The 20237-nt window shown below is 37.0% G+C and overlaps 1 protein-coding gene across 3 annotated transcripts in view; it reads right to left on the bottom strand.

The window, feature by feature from the left end:
• CPED1 (cadherin like and PC-esterase domain containing 1) overlaps positions 1-20237 on the bottom strand; it is a 433414-nt gene that overhangs the window by 10051 nt on the left and 403126 nt on the right. For all 3 annotated transcript variants that reach the window (XM_069087089.1, XM_069087090.1, XM_069087091.1), the window contains 4 exons: positions 19563-19783; positions 19182-19283; positions 17501-17588; positions 12177-12323 (listed from right to left, as the gene is read on the bottom strand). In XM_069087089.1, coding sequence (XP_068943190.1) covers positions 12177-12323; positions 17501-17588; positions 19182-19283; positions 19563-19783 — 558 coding nt within the window. The remainder of the gene's footprint in view (positions 1-12176; positions 12324-17500; positions 17589-19181; positions 19284-19562; positions 19784-20237) is intronic.

The following is a 20237-nucleotide window of genomic DNA, read 5'->3' as shown; positions in this document are numbered from 1 at the left end:
TCTCTCTCTCTCTCTCTCTCTCTCTCTCTCTCTCTCTCCCTCTCTCTTTATTTACTCTTTTCCCCAGGGATGTGCAATATGGGCACTGGATGCAGTGAGGACCCCTGATTGAATTTAGCCTTATTGAAACTCAGAAATTCTGAGATAAAGTGATCTACCAGCCTCAGCTCCCCAGTGGCCGGAACTATAGCAATAGGCTCTATTTGTTCTGCTTTTCTCAATAAATAAATAAATCTTCATGGCACTGAATTTTCTTGAAATAAGTACAATTGATTTGACTATGGGAAGATAATCTGTCTATTTGAATATAGATAGATTTTTATACTTGGGCCATAATGAAACTCAGGCTACCTTTTTATATTTTAACTATCAACATTAAATATTTTTACTATCTTTCAATTAATCTGAAACAATTACTTTCTAATCTCTACTATTACTATTATTATGGTTTTTACTGTATGCTTGGATTTGAACTCATCTAAAAATCATTCATATAGTGAATGACTAGTGCAAGTATTTATTCTTGATGCTTAAAGATATTGGCTCCAGAAAATTTGAGGTTACCAGATCAACGATCTTAAGTAAATGCATAATGATAAGGTTTACAACTTCAAGAAATGCTGCCATACCTGTACTGAAGTGTAACACTTTTTGCATGTAGGAACAGGAAGTTTAGAATTGAACTAAGGAATTTAGTGGTGTGTTAGAGTGGGAGAAAAAAAGGTAGTAGATTTTTCTGGAAAAGGAAATTTTAAGAGTCATAGATCCACTCCAAAAAAGAAGGGTAAATTGAGACCAGGAAGTTTCTCCATCTATCGAGACCAGTAATTACAGTAATATGATTCAGAGTTTTAAATGAATAATTTAGGTATTTCAAAGCATTGGAAATTCTAGGAAAACTTTCAGGAGCTCACTTTAGCCTTTGCCACATATCTTTTTTTTCCCTTTTTGGTAAGATTTCTATACTCAATTGAGTGAGGTGTGTGTGTGTGTGTGTGTGTATCTATATGTATGTATGTATGTATCTCTATACCCAAATGAATGTTTTCTCCTCTTTTAACCAATTCAGGAGAGAATAAGGTGCAAGTGTTGCCTGCCTGCTCCACAACACCCCCCGCCCCTGCCATTTTGCCCTGGCTGTAAAAGCTCTTCCTTGTGCATCTCTTTTATATGAGATAATTTCCACCATTCTTCTCTCTTCCTCTTTCTCACCCATTCATTTTTTGATCGTTCCAACACTTCTGACTCATTTCTGTGCCCTGTGTCTATGTAGAGTCATAAATAGTATAATAATGATAAAGATCTTCAGTTACATGTATGATCTTCTCATCAAGGAATGTAAACAGTTTAACCTTATTGAGTACCTCAGAATTTTTCTTTCATATTTACCTTTTTTATGTTTCTTGTGATTCTCATCACATTCTATTCATTTCTGGTCTTTTCTTCAGGAATTTTTGAAAGTCTTCTATTTAATTAAATGTCTCCCCACAAAGGATTATACTCAATTTGACTGGGTAGGTTATTCTTGGTTGTAATCCTATCTCCTTTGACTTTTGGAATATCATATTCCAAGATCTCCACTTCTTGAAGGTGGTAGTTGCTAAATCTTATGTGAACCTGACTGTGATTCCATAGTATTTGAATGGTTTTTTTCTGACTACTGGGAGTATTTTCTCCTTGTCCTGGGAACTCTAGAGTTTGACTATAATGTTACTGAGAGTTTTTATTTTGGGATATCATTCAGGAGGTGATTGGTAGATTCTTTTAATTTCTATTTTACCCTCTGGTTCTAGGTTATTAGGTTAATTTTCCTTTATAATTTCTTGAAATATGATGTCTAAGCTCTTTCTTTTTATCATGGCTTTCAGGCAGTCTAGTATTTTTAAATTATCTCTCCTCAAATTATTTTCTAAGTCACTTCTTTGTCTGATGATATATTTCATTTTCTTCAATTTTTTATTATTTTGACTTGTTTTTATTGTTTTTTTGATGTTATGTGGAGTTATTAACTTCTACTTGTTAAATTCTAACTTTTAAGGAATTATTTTCTTCAGTGAATTTTGTACCTTTCCTCTCATTTGGCCAATTTTGTTTTTCGAGGTGCAATTTTCTTCAGTATTTTTTTGTGCATCTTTAACCAAGCTATTGTCTTTTTGTAATTTTCTTGCATCTCTCTCATTTATTTTCCCAGTTTTTCCTCTATCTGATTTTAAAAATCATTTTTTAGTCTATCCAGGAATTCTTATTGGGCTAGTTTCCAATTTACATTTTCCCCTGAGGCTTTGCTTGCAGCTATTTTGATCATCTGAGTTTGAGTCTTGTGCTTCTCTATCACCATAGTAGCTTTTTTATGGTCAGGTTCTTTATTGTTGTTGTTTGCTTATTTCTATTTCTTGACTTTGAATTTTATGTTAAATTTGGGCACTGTTCCCAGGGTTGGGGGTAGGGACTGTCTCAAGATTTAGGTTTTTTTCACACTGCTGGGGATTTAGAAGTTTTGGGTTCTTCCAAGTACGTGCTGTAGACATGCTTATTCCCTTTCCTTCTCCTAAAGGAATGCTATATCTGTTGCTGGCAGTATGCAAATGTATAACTATGCTGCCTTTTTTTTTTTTTTTACCTTGGGTAAGGCAAGCAATTAGATAAAATATGATCACTTTTAATTAGCCCATATTGCCTCAATTAATTTAGTCTTGACATTTTCAAACTAGTATGGCACAATTTGAACAACAAACACCTATAACCCTGCCCCAGGCAGTGGAAATATAAAGAATAGTAAATCAAGTAGCACCATTAGTTTGGTAGTAAGTCAATCTTACTGCTGTTTCTGAAATTCCAGACCCCAGTGCCTGGGTTCTCTGACTTATAGCTCAGTTCCTCAGTTACTGGGTACCTTGCTTTCTATCTTATTATTCAGTATCTGTGTTTTTTATCTCTAATTCTGAAGCCCCACCTCTCTGCCCTTGACTGGGTCTCTTATCCCTGTTGGATGTCCCCAACAATTACATTTCTTTCTCTCCCTGCCTTATTCATACCTAGATACTTATTACATTGTATATTGAACTTGAGAAACAGTATGGCATATTAGAGCTAGGGTTAGCCTTAGGAAGATTTGAATTAAAGTCTTACTTTTGAAACATATAAGTTGTGTGACATGGAAAAGTTATTTAACTTTTCAGTATTCTAGACATTTCTTCAAGACTGAAAGTTACAGAAAAATTGCCAATCTATACTGGAGGAAGGAATTTCTACCTCGACAGTTTTCTACACTGATGGAATCTCATTCAAACAGCAACACAAAGTAATCTTGGGCTCAGTTTTGACCTTGGCCAAGAATACCAATGCTTCATTAACCTTTCCCTTCCTTCTTTTGATTGATTTCTAGTTATATAACTATGTTATGGGCTACTCACTGTAGGTTCATCCCTAAAATAATAGATTCCCATTCCCATGTTTATTTAGACTCCCACCCTCATTACTAGTCTTTTATTAACCTCCAGAGGTTGGCTGGATAGGTACTGACAGTCATTTAAATCAGGCCTCTGTCTATCACTATCTAAGCAACTTACATGAACATCACATCCCCTAACTCTAGTTCACAAAGAACTTGGTCCATTGTTTTAATGTGGAAGGGTTATAGGACAGGATTAATCAAACCTTCTGCATAACTGAATTTCAAAATAGATCCCATAGTCTGGTTCCTAGTTTTCATATCTCTATGTTCTCTTAAAATTAAATATTTCATTAAAATAAACACAGATATTAACATTTTCAGTACAAATAAAATTAAATTTGACAATGTTCTTTCTGAAATCATTGCTTTAGTTTTAAAAGCATCTACACATGAAATTTCCTTTTGGCAATTAATTACAGAATTTTGACAGTAACTTTTTAGGACTTAAAGAGGGAAAAGGTAATGTTTGTTTCACTGGAGGTGGTAAAATAAATGAGCATGTAGAAAGGTAAAACTTTTTGTGAAGCAAAAGAAAATGATAAAAGTTCTGGACAGCTAATCTTCTAATTATGTCATTAAGAGAGAGAGATTAAATAGCAACGTTAAGAGAGACCTTTGGGTAATAGACATTACCTCTGTCAGGAAACCAGAAATGTCTGTTTTTAAAGGCACTAGCATATTGATTGTAGGAAAATCTCCTTTCTCAGGCCCTCTTACTTGGATTTGTGTAAGATGGCTTCAGAGAGTTCTGACATTTAAACAGACAGAGGATCTGGAAATCAAATTGACAAAAAACAGCACCCCCTGGATTTAAGTTTGATTGAATTTTGGGTGGACAGTAGGTGTTTGAGATTGAAAACATCAGGTAGTAGCTGGGCAACCATTGAATACTGGACTGCTTTGGGATGACATCTTTGTGCCTTGATAACTGTTAGCTCCATGTAGACCTTACAGCTCAACTCTGGGGCAGACTGTTTTTAAAGGAATGCACAAGGATGGATCATGGCTGACCAGATCACTGTCCATTTTGAAGCAGAATACACTTAAAATAATGACAGAGACATTTGCTGACATATGGAATAGGAATTGTCTTTCTCCCTAACTATCCCTAAGTCACCTGGCTCATTCTGCTTGAGCTAAGTGGAACTGGACCCCAGCTAGTTAGCTGTATATGTTTCTCAAGGTAGCTGGGGGTGTCGGGGGAGGAGTGTTATCAAAAGGGTTGGGAAATCTGGAGCTATTCACTACAGGACCTGCTGAATCAAGTCTGAAGTTGAACCTCAGCACTGTTTCCTTTACATAAGGGGAACTAGAAATCAAATTTGATTTCCTTATTCACTATTTGCTTATTTAGTCACTTGATCAGATGCTTGACAAATCATCAGGGTTGGTTCATTCTCTTTTAGCTGCTCACTCATGGTTCAGGTACTAGAGTACTCTATGGCCATGCCTTGTCCCCTCTCTACGCCCCTGGATCTATTAGTTATCTCAACCTTCATCAGATTCTCAGATATCCCTTAGCCCTGAGACAAAATTCTCCAGCCTTCTCCAGAAGGGGGCTCTCTTCTATTAATAATAATAGCCACTGGGGCAGCTAGGTGACACAGTGAGTTGAGCACTGGCCCTGGAGTCAGGAAGACATGAGTTCAAAACCAGCCATAACACAAAAACTATCTATGTGACCTTGGGCAAGTCAGTTAACCCCAACTGCCCTCCAAAAAAAAAAGAACTAAAGGGGAAAAGTCAAAATTTCTTAATATTTGGGGCGGCCAGGTGGCTCAGCAAGTAAAGAGCACCCGCTCCAATGTCGGGATGATCTAGGGATCAAATCTGGGCTCAGATACTTAGCACCACACCCAGAAATAACTGACTGTGTAACCTTGAGCAAGTTACTTAACCCTGATTGCTTAATAAAAAAATATTAATAATAGCCACTTTGGGGTTTTCTGCCATAGTGAGAGATGACTAGGACAACTTGGTTTGGTCATTGAGGGATTCTCAAGGGTGAAGTTTTAAGTACAATATGCTTAGGGCTCAAAAACAAAGAAGGAAACAACAGCAAAAACAAACTCAGGCTCAACAAGCTCCTGGGTATGGTCAGAAAATTTTTCTGGGGGCCAGAAGCAGTGAATCCAGTGTAGATTAGGCTGTTCTAACTGCTGCACAGCTCATACCCTCCTCATTGGTATGGTTCCAGCTGAGATTGGAAGGCAAGTCCTACCAGGAGGGCCATCAGTCTGGAGTGGAACTTTGGACCGTGGGAATACCCAAGCATTCCCTACTGTGACGTCTTCTATTTGTGAAATCAGGGCTAGCAGTTATTGGAGGCATGCAAAGATGTGTCAAATAGCCAGCTGGGATGGAGGCATGAACAACTTGTTGAGTGTCAATTCAAAGACAAGTTCTTTCAAGAGACCATCTCATATCAAGAAGGAAGTCAGAGGTACGGTGGTATCAGGGCTCCATTCAACAAAAGAGCAAGTCAGGGGACCAAGGTTAAAGAGAAAAGCCATTCACGGTGGGAATCAGGACACCCTATGAGGGAGTCTGATCAAGGGGGTGTGCAGAGGGGGAGACTTGGGAAAATGGGAATCATGCTGAAACATCAAATATTAGGGATATCATGATTTAGGCCCTGGTATTTTCAGTAGAGGGACTTAAAAATAAATCCTTTATTTGTGCCCATAGAACTTGGCACAGAGTAAATGACTAATAAATACTTGATTGATTGATTAATTGACAATGATAGATAATAAATTTGTTGACTAGGAATTAGAAGAATTTGTGCTATTTTTATATACAAATGCTATGCTACTTCAAAAAGCCTATACAGACAAAGATTCTGGTAAGTCCCAAATCCTCCATTGGGCTCAAAAATAAAGAGTTAAATAAATAGAATATAAATTGTATTTTGGTCTAATGCTAGCCCCAGTCTTTCAGCTTGTTCAATAAATGTTTGCCAAATTAGGGAAATCATTCAAGAAAAATATTGGGCAATTTATTCGGATATTGCTTGTTACCATTTTTAAATATTAGGAAGACAATATTCTGTTTCTATGCAGCAGGGACCCCCCCACACACACTCATTCAACTAATTTGCATATGCAATTTTACCAAATTGATGTTTACAAATTGGGAAATTTTTTATATAATTGTGGGTTAAACAAATCCTTCTCTGGGGTCTTGACAAATGAAAGAGACTCAATAAAATCTCTAATCTCACCAACAGTAATCAAAGCCCATGAAATAGATTTCTTTTGACCAAATAAGGAGCAAATGTGAAAGTTCTCTGAAAACAGAAAATTGCTATGCAAACATAAGAGATTATTATTATTATTTTCAATAATAAATTGTGACTAGAAAGCAAAGATTACTGAAAAGATATTACTGTAAAGATTACAGTAATCCATTGCAGGTATCTGCAATCTATTAATCTATTAAGGATTAGAGACTTAAGGTAGTGTTTTGTACTTAATAGGCACTTAACAAAAGTGAGGTAAATGGATTTATTGATGAATGACAATAGGTCAGATGACAAAAGGCAGTATGGTGGTAATAGGAAGATGCTTAATGGGAAGAAGGGGCCAGAAAACATAGGTTTGAGCCCCAGCTTGGACACTTCCTGGGCTCTGTGGACTGAATATAAGCGGGGTGTAAATCACTTTTCTCTGGGCCTCTATTTTTCTCATTTGTTAAATTAGGGCCTTTCATTAGTTGATCTCTAAGGTCATTCCTAATTTTACAAATCTGAGAATATATATATATATATATATATACATATATTCCTAACATAACTAGGCATAATACTTGTCACTCTTTGTTTGGCAATCCCCTATTTTTTTTTCTGTTTCTGGAGCACCTTGTAAAAGAAGCATAGAGACAAGAGATAGAAACTCCACATCTCCCCCTTCTGAGCCAGAATCTCTTAAGTGTTTTTATTTATTTGTTTAAAATGGTTCATTGGGGTGGTTTTTTTTGGTTGACTGACATTTGTTATCATTAAATCATCTTTTAAAAGAAGCTTTAGCTAAACCTGGAGAATAATAAAGGACTTTTATTTATAGACATTTATAGAGGACTTTGAAGTTTGCAAAAACACTTTCCAGACACCATTCATTTGAGTCGCACAACGATTCAGTAAAGCAGATATTATTGAAAATGAGGTGAGATTAAATTAAAGTGACTTGCTGATAGTCATGTAGCTAGTATTGTAAGTGCCAGAGGAGAAAGGGCACGAGTCTTTATCACACACCCACTATGTGACAGGCATTGCATTGTTCTAAGTGCTTTACAAATATTATCTCATTTGATTCTCATAAGAACTTAGTGAATATTATCCCAATTTTACAGATGAGGGAACTGATGGATTAAGTAGCTTGTTCAGGGTCACAGCTAGAAGTATCTGAGGTTGGGTTTGTATTCAGGTCTTCCTGACTCTAGATCTAGGACAGGATTTGCACCCAAACCCTCCTGATTCCACACCTAGTACTCTGCTCATTATGGCAATCTATTTTATCATGTGATTAATTTTTGGCAAAATGATAAAATATGCCTGTTACTCCAATTTTCTAAAGATAAAAATGACAAATTTTGATACTGAGACTGCCATTGCACCTTGTCTCTACTCAAAACCTAGAAAAAAATACTTGTAGGCAATGAACGAGTTACAAGTTTAAAAATTTTTTTCAAGAAGGGTGTGAAGTAGATGAGAAAGATATTATCAGGTTAATATTGTAATTGGAAAGGTAAATCTCCCAGAGGCACATTTTAGTTGAAATATCATAGAGATCAAAATGAATATTGCTGCTACCAAAAATCAACGCAGGTATCCTGGGAAGTAGGTGTGGCCCTGAGTAGGAGTATAATACAGCTGTCTGCTAAAAGATTTATCTATATACACATCATTCATGGAGATAAGATTTCTCTACATTATGAGAATCTCTGAGAGTAAATGAAACTAAACTGTGATGAGGGCGTGACTAGGGCGTCAAACTCAGCAAAAGAAGGCCATTACTTTGAATCAAGAATGATTTTTTCTTACTGACACAGACAGTCCTCAAATGAGTATTGGTTATGTTACAAAAGTTCACTTTAAAAGTCTCATCTGTAAAAGGAGTTTGATCTCTAAGGTGCCTCCAAACCCTAAGGATCTGTCAGTCATTAAGCATTTTCTGAGAAGCTGTACATGGTGATATCCTCATGTGTTGCTTATTTAATCCATAATGAACTTGTTCAATTGTTTCAATTGTGTCAGACTCTGTTGATTGTAGATTTTTTGTTTTTGTTTTTGTTTTTTTTGGCAAAAATACTAGAGTGGCTTGCCATTTCCTTCTCCAGATCATTTTACAGATAAGGAAACTGAGGCAAACAGGATTGCACAGTCACCCAGCTAGTATCAGAGGCTAGATTCAAACTCAGGGAGAAGAATTTTCCTGACTCCGGGCCCAGTGCTCTATCCATTACACCACCCAGCTGCCTAGTATAAAACCTACTCGACATATTTATCTGGGCAGCTGGGTTGCACAGTGGGTAGAGTACTGGGCCAGAAGTCAGGAAGACTCCTCTCCCTGAGTTCAAATCTGGCCTTCTTAGCATTTTTAACCAAGTTTCCATGGGAAAATGTATTTATAACCCTAATTTAGAACGATAGGGATCCATCCCTATTGACTACAGTAGCATTTGGAATTTTCCCGCTCTGATTCTCATCCCTGCTATATAGTAGGAAAAGGGATTCCCCTATCTTCAAGCCATAAATAATGAGTTCAATGGCCTGAAGTTAGGGGCTCTCTGGGGGGGCAGTAGTGAGGGACTGAGGAGAAGGTGAAGGATCCATGGCTAATGCTTTCTGCCAGTGCAGTCCTCTTAGGATGCAAACTTTCTTTCCTTTTGTCAGGTCTGGGAATTAGACCTGTCACTTTCTTATCTATCCATTGGTGCCATTTACTACTCCCTTTTCTGGTTCATTTTGGAATAAAATGAGAAGGCTATTGCCAATCAACTTCTCCCTCATTCTCTTTCTCAGTGCATTTTCTTGACTTTAGTAAGGAAAGATAATCAGCACACAGTTTTTAAAGGTGAGAATTCAAACACTGAAGACTGATTGAAATGAGATTCATAGATATTTTAGAGAGGTCTCTCACATTGTGGAACATTTTGTCATAGAGGCTGACTAGGGGTTCACTGGTGAAGAGTAGATGGGTCCATGGGGCACTGTCAAGGATAACAGTAATGGGACTTGGGAAATTGAAAGCAACTATGACAGAGTAAGGGGAAGTAGCTATAGGCTTCTTTTTCTTCCCCTAAGAACCTCTAGGAGAATAAGTTAACTAGCAGGTTGAGGTTGGTCTTGGAGTCAGGAGACCTAGGTTAGAATCCCAAGTCTAATATTCACCAAATCCATGATCTTGGCCAAATCATTTCTATCAATTTACCCCCAATTTCTTCATCTTCATAATATGGATAATACTTGCATCTGAGGGTTATTGCAAAGAAAGGGTTTTGTAGCATCACATAAATTTTAGTTGTTATTATTAGACATTCTTCACTTGCATGGATTGAGGTAAGCCATTAGGACGTTATCCCAAGCAGCTGCTGTGGCAGCTGTGAAGAGCCCTGGATTTGAAGTCCAAGGATCTGGGTTCAAATCCCAGTTCTGTCACTTACTATCTATGCAACCATGGGCAAGCTTCTTAACTTATCTGGGTTTCCCCTTTCTCATTTGTAAAATGAGGGGCGGGGGTCACACTAGATAGCTTCTAAGGTCCTTCCAGATCTAAATTTATCATTTTATGAAAGGGGAAAGGGAGAGAGGTAAGGAGAAAATCCCAAGTGACAGCAACAGGAAGGGAAGGGTTGTCCCTGCAGGCACTGATTGCTTCCTGTGGCCATTTATACTTTTGTAAAGTGACCTGCCTATAATTATAACTTAAACATCATATTTTGAAGGGTTTTGCACATATTTCTTCTGTTTTATGATTATCAGTATCCACTGGATAACTGTGAGAGGAGATATATGTAATGTAATCATGTGGAAATGGCATCTTCTGTTTTTAATTGGAGCTATGCTAGAAATCTTCCGAGCATGTCTCAGCCTCTGAGAGCACTAAAGCTGCAAGAGAAAAGCAGACCCTCTCCCTTCCTTTCCCCCCCAAAAAAGTAATTGAAGACACATTCTGTAAAAACTTTTTAAAAAGAGGCAACAAAATCCTGGATTCTGTCTTTCAGCATCCCCATTTTCTGTGACTTTGGCAGCCTTTGACTTGTTTTTGTGGCAAATTCTGATTGTATGTGGGCTCAGTTGTGCATTTACTGCTTCCCCTTCATCATGATACATACTGCTGTGTTTGGAAGCACAATTCTGCCTCCCAAACAAAAGAAAGAGGAGCTCTAAGAGAAGGATATTTTCATTTTGGGAAAGGTAAAAGTAGGTACATGTTACCTTGTTTCCTGTTGGCAATGGAATGACTGCAACTAGTAGCTAGGTAAAAAAGACAGCTTTTCACTCCGGTTTCATCCTTTAATACAGTTATAACTAATTTGGTTTTCTGTCTCCAGTTGAGTTGGCTGGAAAATGGGGATAGTTGCCATCAAGGGTAAAATGGAATACCAGAGTTTTATCTAGGGTAGGCTGCCTACGACATCACTCCAGGTCCCCACCTTGGGAAGTAATCATTTTGCCTGTCTCTTTTCTCTTGTTTTGTGTTCTTCCTTGGCTTTTGTACAGGGAGGTTAACCCTTGGGAAGTAGTTAACCCACTCCATCTTGGAAGGTCCCTGGAGAGTTCTCCTGGGGCCTACCTTCCTTCAATGCTGTGCCCTACCACCTACTGTCTCTTTCTGGGGATTGAGAAATCAGGTATAAGGAAATCATAAGCCATGGGTACAGAGGCTCAGTCAGACTAAGTGACTGACCTCCCACTCTCCTGGTATGACTATTCCCACTGTTCCCCTTCTCACCTGAATTTTCCACAGGTTTTAGTTTGTTGGACTACCCAGTTAAAACTTAACATGAAGGGTTATTTCTAAGGAGGTGGGAAGAACATGGTTCTAATGAAACGATCAGTGGTGAGTTTAGTTCTTCTTTCATGGTCAAAGATGACATGCCTAACTGGCTAGCCATTGTTTGGGGACAAACAGCACAACACAAATCCATTTCTACTCCGGGGAAGATGTCTGAGGGTGAGTGAATTGTCCTCTGTGTGGAGCACATCATCCTCATATATGAAAGGCTCCTAAATGGAACAGGTTTACCACCTTAGTAGAAAAAGAAAGATGTCTATTAGAAGAGAAGAGGCAAACTGAAGCTTCCTGCTATCAGAGTGGAAGAGATTCCTGAATGGATTAATGAGGGAGTTTGCTTAATCTTCTTTCCTGAATATATTTTTCAGACAGGTGTGGCTTATGAGTAGTCTTTCTTGGAGGCCAGGAGATAGGTTAGGTAACTCATGTGGTTGCTTTAGGCTTATGACATTACTAAGTGAGCAAAGAAATGCTAAGGAGATAACATATTTTTAAACCTTGTTGTATAGTGTTTAATGCTGAGATTCCTACATGCTATCACTTGCTGAGCAATACTAAACACATTACTTAATTTCTTGATGACTCAGGTTTCTCATGTGAATTAGAAAGGACAATTCAAGAGAAAAATACAACAAATAATTTTTTTTACAAAAAACAAATGCTATGAATAACTCATTGAACAGATAGGTAGTCTATGTGTATACCTCATGGAAATGGCATCCACACTTCCCTTGCAGAAATTCCTTGTAGCGTCCCATAGTTATGCTGAAAGTATCAACCACTTCATAGCCATATCTTTTTGCAGAATCTAGTATAATCCAATTTTCTTTCCATAAATTCTGTACTTCATTCTGTATTGCCAAGGGAAAAAAACACAAGAATTGTCAATGATAGAGGAAAGTTATAATTATTTATCTCCAGCAGACTGAAATCATGTAATTGTTATAATTTCTCTAAAGGAAAGAAATGGCAAGTGAGATTGAAATTAATTTTACAACATATTTCTTATCTAAAATACATGCAGAGAATTTTTTTAATGACAAAGGCACCTAAATACAGAAATGCTTTTCTTTACTCATTTTTCTCCTCCACTTTAAAGTCATTTTTTCAATAAACATTTATTGAGTGTTTTACTGTGTGCAAAACAGGTTGCTAAATACTTTGAATGGCATAAAAAATTAATGACAGAGTTTTTATCATAAAGAACAAAGAATTTTAGGATTAGAAAGGACTTCCATGACTGGATTATATTAATTTATTCTAATGAAATAGAGTAGATAAAAATGGCATTGGAATGGTAGTGTTGCATATTAAGAAATATATTCACTTGAAGAAAGCCAGAAAAAAAGAGTAGAAGCAAGGTGGTAAATATTTAGGGTAGGATCAATAAAAGAAGAAACAGTAATACCATCAGGTGTGTATACTAAAGACAACCTGTACAGAATGGGGAAAGGGGAGGAATTTGAGAATCAGATCAAAAAAGAAAAGGAATCATAGTGAAGTAATGATGAAGCCCTTAAATTATTCTGAAATCTACTACAGCTTGCTATTTCTCTATAAAAAACAGCTAATTCTTGACTTGTTTTTACCAAAAATTTAATCTATTAATTGTAAAGAAAGAGACTAGAAGAACTTATTCTGGTCAACAAGGGAGTTGAAATAGAAGCCAAAGTCGCCTTGGGAGAGGAGGGACATATGACTACTCCAATTTAGACTGTGAAAGAGGAGAAAAAGGGAATTTGGGAAGAGTCTGATGCACATACTTGATTTTAGGAGACCATATTTCTTTCTTTCTTTTTTTTTTTTGCTTTTTGGAAGGCAATTGGGGTTAAGTGACTTGCCCAAAGTCACACGGCTAGTAAGTGTGTCAGAGGCCAAATTTGAAGTCAGGTCCTCCTGACTCCAGGGCGGTGCTCTATTCACTGCACCACCTAGCTGCCCCTCGAGACCATATTTCAAAGATATATATGAAAAAAAAGAGGCCTATCCTAAAGAAAAAGTCAATCCTAGAAGGATGAGAAGATTTTAAGATTTGAAGACACAAATGAAAAATGATATTGATGAGGAAGAAAGGGGATCTAAAGTGACCAATACAGATACACTGGGAATTTGTTGATAAACTTATATATATAAGTAAAGAAGATGGAATTAAGGGTAGAGGACAGAGGAAAATGTGCTAGGCTGTAATAGATAAAGGGCTGGCTTTGGTTAGAAAGACTTAAATTCAAGTCTTTCCTGACACATGTTGGCTGTGTGACAATGGGCAAATAATTTAATATCTCAGTGTCTCAGGAAATGTTCAAAGATGTTAAGATACATACGATTTGCTGATCTGCATCTTCTAACCTAATGGTAAAGAGGGAGCTTCCACACTGGGAATTATTCCTATGAAAATCATATCAAGAAAGTGAAATATTAGAATGAATTGACTATAGCAAGAAAGGCTAAATATACAAAAATGGATGTCTTTTAAGGCCATGTTGGAGGCAAGAATAATATCAAACAAAGGAGTGGATTGTTGCTCAGGTTGGGTGGGATGATGATAATAACATGGGATGGGAGACTGAACAATAAGCAGAATTAACCAACTCATTTCAGTTTTCTCTTCTAAAGAAAAACAATATTTGGCTGAAAAAGGAAGAACAAAAGTGGCTAAGAAGGAATTGAAACCTGTTTTATGAATAAAGATGTGGTAAGCGAACACCTAGCTACCTTTAAAGAATTCAGGTCATGAGGGCTGGATTTACTTAATTTCTGGAAACTAAAAGAATTGTCAGATGTGATTACACACACTACAGTGATTGTCCATCATCTTTGAAAGATTGTGAAAAATGGGAGACCTCCAGACTGGAGAAAGTACAATGTCCTGATATTCAATGAAAGGAAGAGGAAAAAAACCTGCAAATTAATAAACTAGTGAACTGAACTTGAATTCCTGAAAAAATTCTATAATGTATTGTTAAAGATATGGTTTTTAAACCTTTAGGCAGAGAAATAATTAAGAGCCATTATAGTTTCTGATCATGCTAGATTACCTTCATATCCTTTTCTGACAGGGTCACTAGACTGGTAAATCTAGGAAATGTTTCATTCAAATTATCAAATGAATTTGTAGTCTCAATGAAGTGAGAATCCCCTCCAAACTAGTCTTCCCTCTGTTTCTTACACCTGGCACTGTCTTTTGTTCTGACAATCCTCCATTTCTGAAATATATTCTCTCTTCATCTCTGCCACACAGAATCCCTCTTTTCCTTCAAGATACATGTAAAGCTAATATTCTCCACAAAGCCTTTTCTGCTCCCTCCAACTGCTAGTGTCCTCCTTTATTAAGTACCTTGTATTTAACTACCTTCTGTTTGTCTTTTTATATTTATTTGGTGCATACTGTACTTCTAGATGAACTTCTTGTTTCCCTATTACAACGTAAGCTTGTTGAGAGTGGGGATTGTTTCTTTGCTAGTCGCTGTTTTCTCTACATGTAGCACACTGCCTGGCATCACATAAGCAGTTAAATAAATGCTTATTGATTGACAGATGTCCACAATCTATTGCTTACCATTATCCTGTGGGACTCTTGCTTATGTCTTCCCAAAAGTTCACCACAGTTCACACCCAACATGATGGAGCCTCCCTCTCTTTTTCTTGGCACCCTGAGCATACCAGTGGAGTACATAGGCTGTACAGCATTTAGTTTGTCACTCTTGCTTATGTGATCGAACCATTTTTATACTAATCTTTTATAATTTATTGCTTATAATGTATTGCATCTTGTTTACACCCACCATAAGCCTCTCCATTGCTTTTTAGGTCACCCTCAATATCAGTTCATTGTAGACTGTAGTATTCCATGAATCATAACAAGGTAATGTAATATTAGTGGTAGACAAAAATATCAGCCAAAGATTTGACAAAGTTTCTCATGCTATCCTCATGGACAAAGTGAAGACATATGGACTAAACAATTACGTAGCTGGATGAATTTGGAACTAGCTGATTGACTGAATGTGAAGGTTTGTCTTTAGTAGTTCAATGTCAACTTGAAAGTTTATAGTGTAATGTCTCAATTATCTGTCCCTAACACCAGTGCTGTTTACTATTTTTATCCATGACTTGTATGAAGGTATAGATGATATTCTCATCAAATTTACATATGTCATAAATCTGGAAAGTTAATTTGTGGGTGACAGATATAGAATCTAAAAAGGTCTCAGTAGGTGAGGATGCAATATAATAAAGAAATATGTAAAATCCTACATACAGATGCAATAACTCAGCTTAACAAGTACAGAAGGGAAAAGTGTATTAGAAAAGAATTCATGTGAAAGCAATGTGTGGGTTTTAGTTGCTTGCTAATTCAATATGAGTTATTAGTTTGATGCTCAAATACTGAAATGGGTTTGTAATTTCATTAAAGTAAATATTACCTTTAAATGTATAGATCACAATTCATCCATTCCTGTCCATCCTATATGACTCATACCCATGTCCTTCCACAGGTTCCCCTCAGTGGCTTTCCCAATGTGTTAGGGGCCTTCATAACTTTCTCTCCCCATCTTAAGACTTTGATTGGAGAATAAGGACCATCTATTTCTTTTACCACTCTCTTAATATGTGACCAGAACATCTCTGGGTGATAATCATCTCTCAAATTTTGGTACTGTGGCATTCTCACAGCCCAGACAGCAACATTGGAAGAACGATATTATGAGAAAGATCAGTCTTTGCTTCAAAAGTTTGGGGTCATTAAAATAACCCTACAATTTCATGAAGTTAGTTAGAGGTCAGGATATCATGCCATATGAGCGTTGGTAAAAAAAAAAGGAACTGAGAATGTTTGACTTGGAAAAGGAAAGATTTAGGAAGAACATGATAACTGACTTCAAGTGTTTGAAGGGTTATGTGAGAGAAGGTATAACTTCTGTTTGGCGCCAGAGATCAGAAAAAGAAATAATGGATAGAAGGGGCAGAGACAGATATCAGTTTCATATAAGGAAAAAAAAATCCTAACCATTTGAGCTACCTTAAAGTGGGATGGGTTGCTTCGAAGTGCTAGACATTTACCTCTCACTGGAATTTTTCACATGAAAGTTGGATGACCACTGCCTTGGCATGGAGGTTGGAGACAGAGGTTGGGGGATGGTTCTTCTCTAACTCTGAGATTCTGTGATGACTTCTTTTTTAAAATCTACTACAAACCCCTTATTTTACAGGTGAAGAAGTTATATCTCTTTTTTGAGATAGTGATTTCCTATTATTTTCTCCCCATATCCCAAAGAGTTGAAACAACTCCTCTGGTTTCTTTCCTTCAGTACTCTCTCAAATCTCTCCCCTCTAATCCCAAGTCCCAGTGATAACATTACAAAGAACTCTCCATGACTGTCTAATAGTAAACGGCTCCTAAGGTCCATTTGCTATTTAAATGTCTTCATTGAGTTGAATGCAGATATTATTTTTTTTCAGAGATTCATTACACAGCCCACTAAGGTCTTTTACTACTAAGCAATAGACCCAAGACAATTAGAGCTACTGTAATAGGAAAAAGATAATTATGCAGCTTCAAAACAGATTTTTAAATATGTCTTCAACCAAAAATACTTACAAAGGTCAGCCTGTGTAATTTCAGCATGAACCTGAATTGTAAAAGAATTGATATATTGCTTTGGACAGTACCTAGGCATTTCAGTAGAGTAGGCAAATATAAGAAGCATGAGTTATCTTGTCTCTCAACTCTGCTTTTCCTAAACTTTATACTAAGTAAAAAGAAAAGTACAAAGCTCAGTTAGGCTAGAGGAGGCTAGGAAATCCAGGGGGTAATCATAATTCATTTGAACTGATAACCCTTAAACACGCGCATCTTTGTAATATATTTGATTCTTACTGAACATTGCAAGTACAATTTGAATTTGACAAAATAATGCTTTTCACCTAGTAGTCTCTTCATGAACGTTTGTTGAATGATAAGGGACAGCCAAAATGCTTACTAATGATACCAAATAATTCTTGGGAGTATAAGACAACTCTGACCTACCTGGGTTAAAGAATGCACTCCATCCACAGGCAGATGAAATCCCATTCCCAGAGTTTTAATAACCACCAGAATATTTAATAAGTTTTCCCTGGAAGAAATAGAAGGGATTTCAAAGTCAAGTTCATGGATTATATTTATGTTCAACAAAGTATCATTGTGGTGCCCCTTTAAATGTGGGATGTGGGAGAACAGGATTAGTGCTCCTCATTGTCAACTTCCAGTCGGGTAACTGTATATTATTAGAGTATTGCCAAACCTAGTTGCTTTTTGTTAGACTCATGACTGGATTAAGAGTGTGCCTGAATTTGCATGAAGATTTTTTAAAAAATGTAACACTTAAATAGCACTTTTAGATTTACAAAGTGCTTTACATATTGCTATCTTTATTCCTATTTTACAGAGAAGGAAACTTAGGAATAAAGGTTTAATGACTTGCCAAGGTCGCCTAGGTACTTAATATCTCAGATAGGATTTGAACTCAGATCTTTAACTTCATCACCCTGTCTCTTATGCCACCTAGCTGCTTTGTTACAACGGGCTTCTATTTACTTCAAAAATCGGTTTTTGTCAGCATGAATTCTCCCTCTACCAGACTATAGAACTTACCAGATGGTCTTTAAGTGCTCCCGTGGTCAAAAAAAGTCCATCGACCTAGACTGTTGATAAGCGTCTTTGAACCTAGCAAGGATATTTCTCAGGCAACAGACTCAGAGTTCTTGACTAGGCCCAATACTTTCTGGATTTGTAAGAATTGCCAAAATTTTGCTGGTAAGGCCTTCAAGAATCCAGGGTTACCTGCATGCTTTGAAGGCTACTAAATAAGGTTATATTACGTCCATAATTTGACTTCTAATATATTAAAATTTGCATAACGATAAACTTTTAAAAATGGAATTCTAGAGTGTTTAAACATAAAAAAAACCCTTATGAATCTTACCTCTCTCCTCTGACATAGCCTAGTACAAGGACTCACAACAGCTCATAGCTGAACTATTGCAATAGCCTTCTGGTTGGTCCTTCCATTACAAGTCTCCTCCCACTCTAGTCTATCCTCCTCTACTCAGTTACCAGTTTCCTTCCTAAAATGCTGGTCTAACCACATCACTGCTCCTCACCCCTGGCCAAATAAACTCCAGTAGCTCCCCATTATCTCCAGTATCAAATAGAAAACCCTCTGTTTGACTTTTCATTCCTTTTCCAGTTTTCTTACACTTTACTTCCCTTCATTTTATGACACTGACCTCGGTTGTTTCTCACAAAAGAGGCTCCATATCCCAACACCATGGATTTTCACTGACTATTTCACTTGCCTGGAATGTCCTTCCTCCTGTCTTCCTTCAAGTCTTTGCTCAAATTTCACTTTTTGCAAGAGATTTCTCTTGGTCCCTCTCAATGCTCCTGCTGTCTACACTGAATATATCCTTTATCTACATTGTTGTTTCTATGTTGTCTTCTCCATTTGAATGTGAGCTCCTTGGAGATAGGGACTATTTTTCCCTTTCTTTGAATCTCTAGGGCTTAGCACAATGTCTAGCATATAGTAAGTGACTAATAAATGCTTGTTGACTTAAGTGTGCATCTACATAAAATTAAATCTTGCTTTTTAAATAAAATTTTGGTTAAACTCATTCACCTCAAAGATTAGAAGAGAACACAGAAATATTTTGTTTCAGACTATTACCTCTTCAAAACCTTGTGAATAATTTGTAGGTGATTGGAATTAAGCCACTGAACACCACCAACAACTAATATAGTCTGGTCTGTGTTCTCAAGGGGATGAGATCTGCAATCCAGAAAGAAAAGAAAATCACATATGTTGCTTTAAAACAGATGGTAAACATTTTAACAGAACTGCATTACATTTCATTGAACCATATCTGGCATCCTGATCAGAAGACCCGCTTGTCATTTCCTACTATTTCTCAGTCACATCATTGGGAGCCTGAGCTTTTCAGCACATTTGGCAGAGAGTCTGTAACAGTGACTAATTAAAGCTGCCAGTCAGATATATCTGTTACGGGGGAGGACACCAACAAGTCGATATATCAAGGCTTTATTGTACCTTTGCAAAAGTTGTTCAAGAGCTTTTTCAAATGTTGGCCTTTGGGAGACACTGATCCAGAATTGGGGATAGTAGGAGTAACTGATGAATGTTCTGCCATTGTTGACATTGTAGTATGATTTAATGCTGTGCACTTTCTGCCATTCCTGCAGGGTTTCATTGAGTCTTTCAATCAGATAATACATTATTCCTCTGTTGGTTGAATCTCCAATGAAAAGGACCTTAAAATTAAAAACAGAAAAACATGAAATTTCAGATCTAATGTTTATGTGGCACTCTGTAAACAACTCCAAATTACAAAGTTCTCTCACAACTCATAAAAATGTGTGTCTAATAAAAAGCCAAAAGAGCACTTGTGTTTAGATATTTTCCATGTTTTGGAGCTGTTCCTTTATCCCTTCTCTCCTCTCCTTCCTTCCTCCCTTTCTCCCCCCTTCTTTCCTTCCTTCCTTCCTTTCTTCTTTCCTCTATCCCTCTCTTCCTTCTCTTTCTTTCTTTCTTTTTCCTTCCTTCCTTCTTTCTTTCTTTCTTTCTTTCTTTCTTTCTTTCTTTCTTTCTTTCTTTCTTTCTTTCTTTCTTTCTTTCCTTCCTTCCTCCCTCTTTTCCTTCCTTCCTTCCTTCCTCCCTCTTTTCCTTCCTTCCTTCCTTCCTTCCTTCCTTCCTTCCTTCCTTTCT

The sequence above is a fragment of the Petaurus breviceps genome, unplaced genomic scaffold (genome assembly GCF_028583685.1).
Source record: "Petaurus breviceps papuanus isolate PSGF00001 unplaced genomic scaffold, PetGlider_PUasm1.0 181, whole genome shotgun sequence".
Taxonomy (NCBI): domain Eukaryota; kingdom Metazoa; phylum Chordata; class Mammalia; order Diprotodontia; family Petauridae; genus Petaurus; species Petaurus breviceps.
Note: the sequence above shows the minus strand (reverse complement) of the source record. Positions and strands in the feature narration are given on the sequence as shown.